The following is a 12,550-nucleotide window of genomic DNA, read 5'->3' as shown; positions in this document are numbered from 1 at the left end:
CAGGGAAGTGTCGAGCACTGCTCCGATGTACTGGAGCCGCTGTGCTGGCGTCAAATGGGACTTCTTTAAATTGAGGGAGAAGCCCAGCCTGTGAAGGGAGTGGCAGGTGACGGACAGATGATCCAGGACTTGCTCGGGAGAGCTCCCCCTGATCAACCAATCGTCCATGTAGGGGTAGACGTGAATCCCCCCTTGCCTGAGATGCGCTGCCACCACCACCATGAGCTTGGTGAAAACCCTCGAGGCGGAGGTCAATCCGAACGGCAGGACCCGAAACTGAAAGTGCGAGTCGCCAACCGCGAACCTCAGGTACTTCTTGTGCTTGGGATGGATCGGCACATGGAAGTAAGCATCCTTGAGGTCGAGTGACACCAACCAGTCCTGAAGCTGAAGGGCCTGGAGGACTTGAGAGAGAGTAACCATCTTGAACTTGTCCTTCCTGAGGAGTTTGTTCAAACCGTGCAAGTCCATGATGGGTCTCAATCCCCCGTCTTTTTTCGAAATCAAAAAATAAGGGGAATACCATCCCATGTTCCTCTCCACTACAGGCACCAGTTCTATGGCGCCTTTCTCCAGCAGGGCTTGAATTTCCTGCGCAAGGAGCGGATCCGGACTCTGCAAAGAGGTTCCCCGGTGGATTGTCGCGAGGCCTGTGCCGAAAAAGGAAGACAATAGCCGTTGGTTATGATCTCCAGAACCCACACATCTGAAGTAATGGCTCGCCACTCTACAAGATGCTGCGCCAGCCTTCCCCCAACCGGCGAACCATGGGACATGGCCTCATGACTGAATGGGAGCGGCTGCGGCGTTACCCGAGGGCAAAGAGGCAACTGCCCGAGCGGCCTTGGCACCACGGGTACCCTGTCGTCCACCTCTGGTACCCCTGCGTTGGCCTCTTTGACTGCCAGCTCCTCTCGCTTTACTGAAGGATGAGAAATAGCGAAAGGAACCACCCCTCCACTTCTGTCCCCTAGGACGAAAAGGCGGAGGTTGGCAAACTGCAGCGCCCAACGACTTCGCTGCAGCTTTTGAGGTCTGCAACCTCTCAAGGCTCTCGTCAGCCTTGCTGCCAAAAAGGTGTTCACCGTCAAAGGGCATGTTGAGGAGCCGGGACTGCACATCAGGAGCAAACCCTGACTTCCGCAACCAGGCAAACCTGCGTATCACGGTGCTCACCGCCATGGACCTACTGACGCATTCAGCTAAGTCCAAACCCGACTGAACGGACTCACACATGGCATCCTTACCATCCTGGACCATAGCAAGTAAACCATCCCGTTCGTCCCCTTCGGGAATATGTTCAGCCGCTAACGCAACACAGTTCCACAGAGTGTGTGTGAAACGAGACAAGGCACAAATGAAGTTGGCTGCCTGAAGCGCCATACCACCAGAAAAAAACACTTTCTTCGCCCAGCCATCAAAACGTTTGTCGTCCCTATCGGGAGGGATGGTAGGGTACGACGCCCGCTTTGCCGGGGCCGTGGCCGCCTGCACCACCAAACTCTCCGGAGTGGGGTGCCTGGTCAAGTAGCAGGGGTCGCTACTGGCTGGACGGTATTTTCGCAACAAGGATCTGCCCACCGCCGGGAGACTCTCCGGAGCAGTCCAAGCCGCCGCCACCCTTCTCTGTAAAACCATATGGAACGGCAGTACCGGGTCAGTTAGGGGACCAACATCAAGGATGTCCGTTAGATCATCCTGCACAAACTCCCCTGGGGGAGCAGACCATCCCAAGTACTCAGAAACCCTAGCCATAAGGCGCCGGTACGAGGAATCGGCATGAGAGCCAGGCTCAGGCCTACAAAACTCCACCTCCGGAGAGGTGTCCAGTCCACTGGCATCATGCAGTGACTGCCTCAAATCGTCAAACTGACTATGGCCCGAGACAATTTCATCTGGAACCTGACTAGGAACCAGGCCATCAGAATCCTCATCCGCCTCTGAAATATATTCCAGGTGGCGAAAAGAAGGCAACCGAGAGTGCTTGCTCTTAACCAGAGCCTCCCTAGGGGGTTCCCCCGTGCCACGGGGTACCTCCGACACGAAAGGCGTCGATGGCGTCGAGAGAACAGGCATCGGCACCGAGAGGGCCGCGGAAATCGGCGTCGACGTCAGATGCAGCGCCGCCAGCATCAGCGGCGTCGACACAGCCCTCGAAGCCGGAGCCCCGAGCGTGTCCTTCGACGACCTGAGCGTCGACGGCTTTGACGACTTCCTCGAAGCCGGAGCCTCGAGAAAGCCTGTCGACGCCCTTGACGTCTCAGACGTCGATGTCTTCCTCGAAGACCTCACAGGTGCAAACGGTCTCAAACGCGTCGAGGACCGGGACCTGGAACGGGTACGTCGAGAACGAGTCTCCTTGTCCGAACGGGACCTCTCCCGTGACTCGTGCCGACCACTCTTGCGAGCGGCGTCTCTCGAACTCTCACAACCTCTCACGACCGACCCCACTCGGGGGCGCGGACGGCTTAGTACCCTGCGACTCGAGAATCGCCAGCATTTTCTTCCCGAAGGAAGCCCATTCCTCCGGCGTCGCAAGGCTGGTGGGCTAAGCGACGTGCCGGGCAGAGTACTCCGAAGAGGACCTGGAAGACGACCGGTGTCGGCGCTTCCGAGAATGCCTCGAAGAGGCTGAGGAGTGGCGAGACCGACTCCTAGAAGGAGACCCACGAGACTTCCGACGATGACGCGGAGAGTCACCTCTCGAATCACCGTCGAAAGCCCCGCAGACTTCGACTTCCGGGGCTTGGACACCCGACCTACCGACAACAACTTCTTACGTTCGCGTAAGGCTTTGGACGTGAGCGACTGGCAGTCGATACAGTCATCTGTGTCGTGGGCCTCCCCGAGGCACCAGAGGCAGGCGTCGTGCGAGTCCGTCACCGACATCTTGGACCCACACTCCCCGCACTTCTTGAAGCCCGGACGGGGGGGGGGGTCGAAGACAAAGTAGAAGACATCTTCACACGAATAATTTTCACAAAAACGAACAGGTTCGAAGAACTGAGAAGAATAGAACTCCAAAGAGTCGAGGCGTTAACTGAGATTCACGAAGCAACACGTTCGTGGAAAAAACGGAACTGAGGCTACGGGCGTCGTGCGTCCTACTTATCACATCGGATGACGTCGGAGGTCGGAGGAGGTCCTCTACGACGGCGCATCGACGTCATCGACGAAGGACGCAGACGGCGAAAAAAGTTTCCGAAGCAGCACAGCTGTGGTGATTACATGTCATAGATATGCAATACGTCGGAGGACCCAATCCCCTTGAAATAAAAACTTTGAGAAAACAAATATTTAATTGAACTGCACTTTCAAATGAAAAGAGCATCATGAGCAACATAATATTATAAGAAGTTAAGTTGAAGCAATGCGTATAAAAGGATCTGTGAATTCAATGCGTCCGGTGCACAAGTTAGTATATTAAACAGGCGTGCAGAGATTCATTGGTGTAAATATAAACTTGTATAGTTGTTTAACTACTACCCCCAATAGACAACTAATAATCCTCCATTGTATAGTCATTCGCCCATGACTTATTTCGTTCGCTATTAGAGGAAATGACTCAAACGTAACTGACGTGCCGCGCGTGCATCGGGGCTGCCACTGAATATTCAAATTCGAGTTCAACTGCATTTATCGCGGCGTGTCGCGAACAGCTGGTATGGTGAGGTCATAGGAGTGAAACGCGTAGGTAATCCGTCAAGTGGATTTGTTTTTTGAGAGAGACTTTAATAGCCTAGTAAAGATGGAGTTGCCTATTGGTTATCAGCGAGTAGGGAAGGCAACTGCACCGGTCTATTACAATACGTGCCGTTTGATAAATGAGCAGTAAATGGACTTTTTGAAGAAGCCTTAATGAACAGTATGAGTAACGCTGGCAGCAGTGTATATACAGCACATTCTTCAGACCAAATGAGATTAAGGCTGAGTTAAAAGAAGTCAGTGAAAAGAGTATCTGGCAAGACATTTGCAGTGAAAATCAGTTAAAGAAAGACTAAAGACTTTCAGATTTTCCAGCTGCAACCATAGCCAAGCCTATTAGCAATCGGAGCATAGGCAGTAGGTACTAGGGAGGGTGGCATGGTATTATACATCTTTATAAGATGAGTTTAGGTTCTGAGTTATGCATCAAAATACCCAAGTCCCTATTCTGCGCGGGCAGTTCATGCGCTTCCACTTCAACCTGCTCCCAACAAAGGAAGTGTTGAAAATAAGGACTATTCCATGCAGGATTATTCCTGCAGATTGTGTAACTGTGAAATGGAGTCACTTCATCATTCTACTATGCCCAGCCCTAAAGGATATTAGAACCCAACTGATGGGAGGGAAGTTTTTTTAACAAGGTTTTGACCTTGTCAGTGGATGATTGGTGCGCCCTATTAACACAGGGGGACAGGATTTCCTCAACATTAGCATTGCTAGCCTTCTTGAAAGAAGTATTTGCGAGAATTAATGTATGTACTGGGATTATCAATGCCCACTGAAATTCATGAAGCCTTTTAAGCTCAGATCAGAAGTGCCTTTGGGGCTTGAATTGACAGCAAAGGATGGCTCAATTCGGCTATGGCCTGGAGTTATTTTAGTATTTCTTACTTTTCTATTTTTCTTTTTTTGTGGTATAATGCATTCTGCTCTGTTCTTCATTCGCATGGTTTGTTTTTACGTTGTGGCTGAAAGGTTTAAACAGTAAGCTAATAAAAAATAGAAGAAAAAAATATATGCAGTGTTCAATCTAGACTGGATATCAGGCTAGCATCCTCCTTGCCCTCATTAACCAAATCGGTGAAACCCACCTTCATTTGAAGTGAGAGGGTTAATCACTGTCTACACATTACACAGGGGTGCAAGTACTTCGCTAGTGCGCAAGAGGTGTGAATAGTCTAGCATGCTAGTTTGCCCAAAGCTAAAACTTTATGCTTTTGGGCTTCCAATTTCTTGCTCTCATTGTATGATGGCAAGGTGAAAAGGTAGCCACCTTTGCCTGCCGCTGTGGCCTGAAATGGACACACTACAGTAGGTTGGATGAGCTCAGAGGGGGCCTGGTGGTGTTTCTTGGCCAAAAATGTGTCATCAGTCATGGCCAAAGGAGGCTGCAACAAAAGCACTACGATAGGGTCGGCAACTGCAGCAGGAGGACTGTTTGTCAAGTTCTGCGAAATTTCAAGACTGCTGGCATGCCAAAGGTCAGAAGGACAACCAGGCCGGTATCGTGACTTTAAATTTAGTCTGGGAATTCCACCATATCACTTACCTTAATGGAGGCAAACCTTTGCCCATACTTGGAGAAGAACTCCAAACCTTGAGGCCTGTGACAAAACTCAAGCTGTCATGTCCCTCTTCAGAAACGCCCACCTCCATGACTACAGAGACCTGGAGGTATTGGAGGCGAGGAGTCGCTATCATGGGAGCCTGGACAAAGCTCACGGTGGTGGGCTGAAGTACCCCTGCAGCCTGAGAAGGTGCAGTGAGCTTGTGATCCAACACTGGCGCAGAGGCCACATCCATTGTAGGCTTTGGCAAACACATCTAGCATTTTCTGCTAGTACTCCTTCCACTGCTCTGGGATACAGTATCTAGTGGGGAACAGTACCTGCACAAATGGAGATGATGGGTCCTCAGACTTGGGGGCACAGGGATAGTGGCACTAGTGCTTTCAAAAGGATGAGGAAGAGTGGCACTGCAAGGGATTATTAGGAGTACAGGAACCATGACCGTGCAGTACTTATTTATCTTTTCTATACTCCACTCCCTAAAGTGTGACTCTTAATCTCTTTGGCCTTCATAGATGATGAGATTAAAGAGATTCCCCTTTTGAACTGGACAGCTCAGAAGAAACCAGGGATTTCAAGTGAGTCTTCTTGATCATTTGGAGAGCGGTGAAGAGCTAAGCAACACACTCACTCAAGGCTTTTGGATGCACGGACTGGCAGGATACACATTCCTCTCGAAACCAAGCCCTAAGGCAAGGAAGCACTTATGCAGGTCTTCCAACAGAAATTACCTCCAGCAGTCCTTGTAGGCCTTAAAGCCTAAGGCCTTTGAGGGAGACATGACAAAAATAGAATTCCTAGAAGCAGCATTGCATTTCAAAAACATCATGCTGAGCACACTAGAGGATCTGAGCTCCTCGGGCTACTTCTATTGGCACTGCATCCAGAGTCAAGCATGGCAATGATGGCAAGAGAGCGAACACAGAGCCACAATGTGTCGCTTGGTGGCTGCAAGCTTTCAAAGCAAGATGGACATGTAAAAGATATTTGTAAAATTAGTAATCTGTGGCAGAAAGGAATAATTCAAAGAACAGAAATCGAGAGAATCCAAACACTCGCACAGATTACCCCCAACAACCATTGAATGAATACCAACCAGTGCCAAGACACAGTTCCCAACAAAGAAAGGCTAGTGATTTTTGAAAGTCTGAACGGAAATTCATGTTGCTGCTTTACATAGTGTCTAGGATAATATATACTGGGAACACTAGTGTTGTTACCATTGGCCATTAACTAAGGCACCAGACAAGCATCCCAAAGGTACACAAACTAAAACTGGATGTTTGTGGGGAAGGTTACAGAATTTTCCCATCACTGCCATAACCTAACCAGGGATCAAAATTGCTGGGGGATACTAAGCTCCTTCGTCTAACCTAAGAGAGCCAGGTTAGCTTGAAACCAACAGCAACTAAAAGGTACTTTGGCTCCCCCGGCCAAGTGCTGCCTTGCAAACATATCTGACATTAACTTTGAGCATTTGAGAAAGTTAAAAAAGAAGAACGAATGCACATCCAGTACAGATTAACATAATGGATCATAAATAATGGGCAAAAAGTGAATGTTTGCCTCTTCTATGGAAGTCAGATTTTTGGTGCACAGTGTACTCGTTCCAGATTCCCAATCGCAGCTCTGCCTACTGAGTGATGCCCGACACCCAGGAGTTGGATTTAGTGCCTGCTCATGGATTCAGAATTTCAAACAGTGCCTATCCACAGCAAAACTCGAACACGCTTGGAGTGCAGATAAGTTTTTGCCTCCTGCTTAGACCATCACCCCTTGCCCCCCACAGAGACACCTCAGACATAACTTGACGTTCCACCACAGTTTAGGATTCAGCAATAACAGGAGATGATACTCATCATAAGGTTGTATATAAAGGACTGGTAGAAGTGTGTTTTACCAAGACCACATACCATAATCAATGATCTCAAATGTTTAAGCATGTCAAAATATTGAAAAACCTATACAATAATGACATTTACATTATATTTCAATAGCGCCAATTAAACAAAAACATACCTGATGAGTTAAATCCCCCGAGAGCAGATCCAATAGCTGCTCCTAACGAGTTTGCACTTCCAAACCCAAGAGACGCGTTTCCTGGTTGCCCAGGCCCAGGCCCATGAGAAAACAGAGAACTGCTCTGAGAGTTATTCGTCAGCGAGTTATTTCCATAGTATGAACTGGTTTGTAAGCTATTTGGTTGCTGCTGATGTTGATGCTGATGTTGCTGTTGATGTTGCTGTTGCTGAAGATGCTGCTGCTGCTGCTGTTGCTGCTGATGCTGCTGCTGCTGCTGTTGCTGCTGCTGCTGCTGCTGCTGGGCATTGAGGGGTCGAAACAAACCATTTGTGGCTCCTGAAATATTGCTTGCTGCTCCTGAGGCAGATGCTGCAGCAGCTAGAAAACATGTTCTTAGTTAGCAAGGTATGTTGCAGTATTTCCACTTTATGGGCAAACACTGGTGCTTACTGAATACTAAGACGCACCACATGCATATAACAAAAACACTTCTATTATACACAAGCATGAATATTGGAGAAAAACTATTGGCATAGTAAAACTACTTCCCTTCTCGCAAGTCTGAGTTTAAATATAGTAATATACTAATTTTTCCAAATATAGTTGTGTTTGTATAGAAAATGCATACTTAAAAAATGTCTCAAAGTACATGAGTATAATTACTCGTAGTCCCCTTTCGTACATGCTTATGGAATGTTTCCCTTCTATCTGCAAGTACACAAACAAATATATATGAAACGTTACTTCTCAATAGAAGTCTCCCTAAAGCATGTATTTTTGAGTCATATGCTATGCCTAATCTGCATAACATCTTATTACCAGCAATAGTCCTTCTTGTATCTGTTAAAGGCAATGCCTTATCCACCACCTAATGATTGTTCCAGTGTATGCAAGTGGTTTGCTTCAAAGTAAGTCGTCGACAAAGGTATTCCTGTCATTCTATCCCTTACCTACAATATAGAGTACCCATAAAACTCTTCTGAGTCGACGCTCATATGGTTTTCTGACTGCGTATAATCGTACAGTAAAATGTGGAAAATGTATGACTTGTACAAGAATGCATGTACTGCACACTTTTTCTCCCCTTACCTTGCAGGTGGGAGGTAGGGCGGGTGCAGGGAACTCTTTACAGATACAAGATCCAGAAAAACGTACTCGAAAAATTAGTCTTCTGAGACTTCCGATTAGATTCACATGCTAATACATTAATGAGCACCACCAAAAAGATCACCCACCTCACACTGCTCCCCTCCTTCCCGCTGCCACCCACCTTGCTCGTTTCTCACATTCAGGTGAGGAGTCGCAAAAAGGTGCCACATCCCCGCTCTGCACTCTGTGCCTGCAACATCAAGTGGTTGTGGCCCCTCCTATAAGGTCTACATGAATGCGTTCCCCCTCCCATCTCACTCAACTTGCCATCGCTTCCATGCACCCATATTCCCACCTGTGCTGGGACCAATGCGACAACATCATGCGTGGTTGCTGGGAAGATCCACGGCCTCCAATATTTGCTGATTCTACAACATTCTGGCGAAACAATTCCCAGTGACACTAAGGCGGCGTTAGGGAAAGTTTGAATGAAATACCGGTTGGGGCCACTACAGGCAACTAAGACTACAGGTGTAAGCAAAAACAACCTTTGGTATAAGTCTGTAGAACACAGTTTTGGTAGAAGGGCTGAGCAGCCAGGCTCATCTCAAGAGGGAATGTGAGCTATAATGATGTTACACCGACGTCTACAATCACAGAGATTCAAATAGACTTACACTCTAGGTTTCTTGGTTAAAAAACATTAAATTATTAACCATTCAATTATAAAACATTCTGTAGAAGGAGGCAATTATCTCATACACACAAATACACTTCAATACCAATTCAGAAATACCTTTCAAGAGTAGTAAAAAAGGCAAAGATTATTAGAAAATGAAAGGTTAGCATTCTTTAGACAGTGCAAACATTTAGAGTTCACCAGAAGGGTCAGTTCAATTTAATAGGCTAGGCCAAAGTCAATGGGCTAAAGTCTTGGATAGGACAAAGCAGTTAGGGTGGTTAAACGGAAAAGTCTCTGCAAAAGTGCTTAGGATAAGTTTGTAGCAAGAAGAATCATATGTTGGGTCACAAGCCGATTAGGTCTTTGAGTTGGGAAAGTTTCAAGCACTTTCATTGCGAGAGGCAAGTACTCTCAGTCTGGGTTTACAGTACCTTACAAATGAAGAAAAAGAGGCTGCTGATGACTTCTGTTCCTGGCAGTTCCTGCAGATCTCACTGTTCTTGGGCCTCAGTCGTGGCGACAAGAGGGAGGACGTCGGGGAACTCCTGCACTGAGACTGGTCAAAAAGCTTGCAATTGGCAATTCTTCGATTCCTGTAGCAGTAGGTCAAGCACACAAACTGGTGTCCCTCTCCCTGGTTACTCAATTTCCTGCAGCACTCTGAGGAATATACAACGAGCTCTGAGATAAGGTGTCCAGGTGGCTTATGGTCGAGTTGATTGGTCCCACCAACTCAAAGGGAGAAATCGTCCTTGTGGGGGCTTCTCTGTCAAGGTGAACTTGGAGATTCGGTCCTGCAGCAGGGCTTTACCAGGCACACCAATGGTCCAGGAGTTGCAGCAGCCGTCCTCTTCAAGTTCGTCTTCGGTTCTTTCATTCCAGTGGTCCACTCTGCCTTCCAAGCCAAGAAACTTGCCTTTTATCCAGTTTCCTCCCATTCATTCCAGCCTAGCTGCCACTCACCCAGCAGGGTGGCTGTCCTTGCCAGACAGTCAGCCAGCCAATCACGCCAGAGTGCATTTGGTTCTCCTAGGAGACTAAGCACAGGGAGTTTCAGGCACCTTCCTCACTTCCTGCCCTCCCCAGACAGTCGGGCGCCAGAGGCAGTCTTCAGTCCTGAAGCCTGCCAAAGGCGATGGAAGGAACAAGTTACTTACCTGTAACTGTTGTTCTCCAGCATGGGTCTGGCATGGATTCACATGCTCATGAATATTCCCCGTCGTCAGGCCGGGAATCCTCGGTAAAGAAAAAATCAGTATCAGTTTCGTTTCTGATCTGTCTTTCTCAGTAGTAACCAATCACTGGTCTCTGGGTCATACTGCCCCCAGCCAATGACTGCCCTCTCCCTAAGCCCCACCTCTAGCAGCCATCTTCAGATTTGGTAGTACGCGAAGTGGCAGTATGACCAAGTGAAGAGCCGTAGAGGGGCAGGAGGGAGGGTTCGCATGTGAATCCATGCCAGACCCATGCCGGAGAACAACAGTTACAGGTAAGTAACTTGTTCCTTCTCCAGCATGAGGTCTGGCATGGATTCACATGCTCATGAATATAAGAATACATAGCAGTACACACATGCACAACCAACGGGAGGTGGAGAAAAGGCTCAACATTAAGCATTACATCAAAACTCAACATTAAGCAGTTCATTGCTCCTCACCAGGCTCACCTTAGGCGAACTGGTTGCGCAGCACCGCTTGGCCGACCCTGGACTCCTCCCTGGAATCCCGGTCGACGCAGTAGAATCTCGTGAAGGTGTGCGTTGACCTCCACGTAGCAGCCCTGCAGATGTCCACCAGGGGCACACCAGACAAGAACGCCATAGTAGCAGCGATAGCTCTGGTCGAATGGGCTCTCGGACGGCCAGGCAAAGGTCGGTTTGCCAACTGATGACAGTGCGTGATGCAGCCAGAGAGCCATCTGGAAATGTAAGCCTTCGCGAGAGCCTTCCCTTGGTTCACAGTTCTAAAGTTCACAAAAAGCTGTGATGTCTTCCGAAAACTCTTTGTGCGGTCCACGTAGAACTTCAGCGCTCTAGCCACATCCAGCGAGTGCAAAGTCCTCTCGGCCGGTGACGAAGGCGACGGGAAGAAAACAGGCAACATCAAGGGCTCGTTGAGGTGGAATTCAGACGGCACCTTGGGCATAAAAGAGGGGTGCGTCCTCAGCACCACCCTCATGTCGTGAAAAATCAAGAATGGAGGCTTGCCGCGATCTCTCCCACTCGCCGTGCGGAGGTGCTGGCCACAAGAAACGCAGTCTTCCACGACAGGGACTTCAACGGTGCCAAATGCAGCGGCTCGAATGGCGCCCCCATGACCCATGAGGTCAGCACCACGTTGAGTTCCCACGCCGGGGCAGGGGCCTTCACCGGCGGGAACGATCAGAACAGTCCCTTCATAAATTCCTTCACCAGGCGATGGTGCCACAAGGACGCCCGTCCATGGGTTCTGGTGTATCGGGAGATCACAGCCAGATGTATCTTGATGGAGGCGTGAGCCAGTCCAGCCTTGGCCAGCGACAGTAGGTATGGCAGCACTTGAGGGGCCATAATCCGTAGAGGGTTAATCTTCTGTGCACGGCACCAGACAGAGAACCTCTTCCACTTATGTCCGTAGCACTTGAGAGTTGAGGACGCCCTGGCTTTTGCAAGGACCTCTCTGCAGTCAGCCGAATATCGCACCCTCCAAACTCTAGTGCTGCAGGAGCCAGGCCTGCAAGTTCAGCGACTCCGGGTTGTGATGAAGTATGGCGCCTCCTTCTCTGGAGAGAAGATCTGCGTCCGTCGGCAGCTTGACTGGTGGGGACGCTGACAAGTCCAGAAGGTCCGGGAACCAGATCTGCCTCAGCCACGCTGGTGCGACTAGGATCATCCTGCACTGGGACCTCTTGAGCTGGTTGACGAGTCGGAGCAGCAACGGCGGGAACGCATAAAGGAACAGGCCGTCCCAGGGGAACGAGAAAGCATCGCCTATACTCCTCGGCTGGGGAAACCTGCTGGCGAACCTCTGACACTTGAGTTTGTCGTCGTCGCGAACAGGTCGATCTGCGGTTTTCCCCATCGTCGGAAGAGTCGATCCACTTGATCCCGACGTAGTTCCCACTCGTGGCACAAGCGCAGCTCCCTGCTGATTGAGTTGGCGATGATGTTCTTTATCCCTGCAAGATGAAAGGGCACCGGAAATATCCCTTGGGCGACGGCCCAACGCCACAGATCCTGGGCTTCCTTGGAGAGGGCTGGGGATCTGGTACCTCCCTGCTTCCGGATGTAGAACATTGTGGTGGTGTTGTTGGTGAAGATTCTCACCACCTTGCCCTTGAGGGACGGGAGAAAGGACCTGAGGGCCCAGAACACTGCACGGAGCTCGAGGATGTTGATGTGGAGCGTCTTCTCCTCCGGGAGCCAAAGGCCCCTTGCGTGAAGTTCCCTGGTCTGCGCTCCCCACCCTTCCAGGGAGGCATCCGTCGTCACAGTTATCTGGTGGGA

At 49.4% G+C, this 12,550-nt stretch overlaps 1 protein-coding gene across 7 annotated transcripts in view; it reads right to left on the bottom strand.

The window, feature by feature from the left end:
• The window catches only part of PUM2 (pumilio RNA binding family member 2), a 2,101,998-nt gene that overhangs the window by 1,123,266 nt on the left and 966,182 nt on the right, over positions 1-12,550 (bottom strand). For all 7 annotated transcript variants that reach the window (XM_069605904.1, XM_069605906.1, XM_069605907.1 and 4 more), the window contains one exon: positions 7,293-7,673. In XM_069605904.1, the coding sequence (XP_069462005.1) occupies positions 7,293-7,673 (381 nt within the window). The remainder of the gene's footprint in view (positions 1-7,292; positions 7,674-12,550) is intronic.

Source organism: Ambystoma mexicanum, chromosome 4p (genome assembly GCF_040938575.1).
Source record: "Ambystoma mexicanum isolate Mex_15411 chromosome 4p, UKY_AmexF1_1, whole genome shotgun sequence".
Lineage (NCBI taxonomy): Eukaryota > Metazoa > Chordata > Amphibia > Caudata > Ambystomatidae > Ambystoma > Ambystoma mexicanum.
Note: the sequence above shows the minus strand (reverse complement) of the source record. Positions and strands in the feature narration are given on the sequence as shown.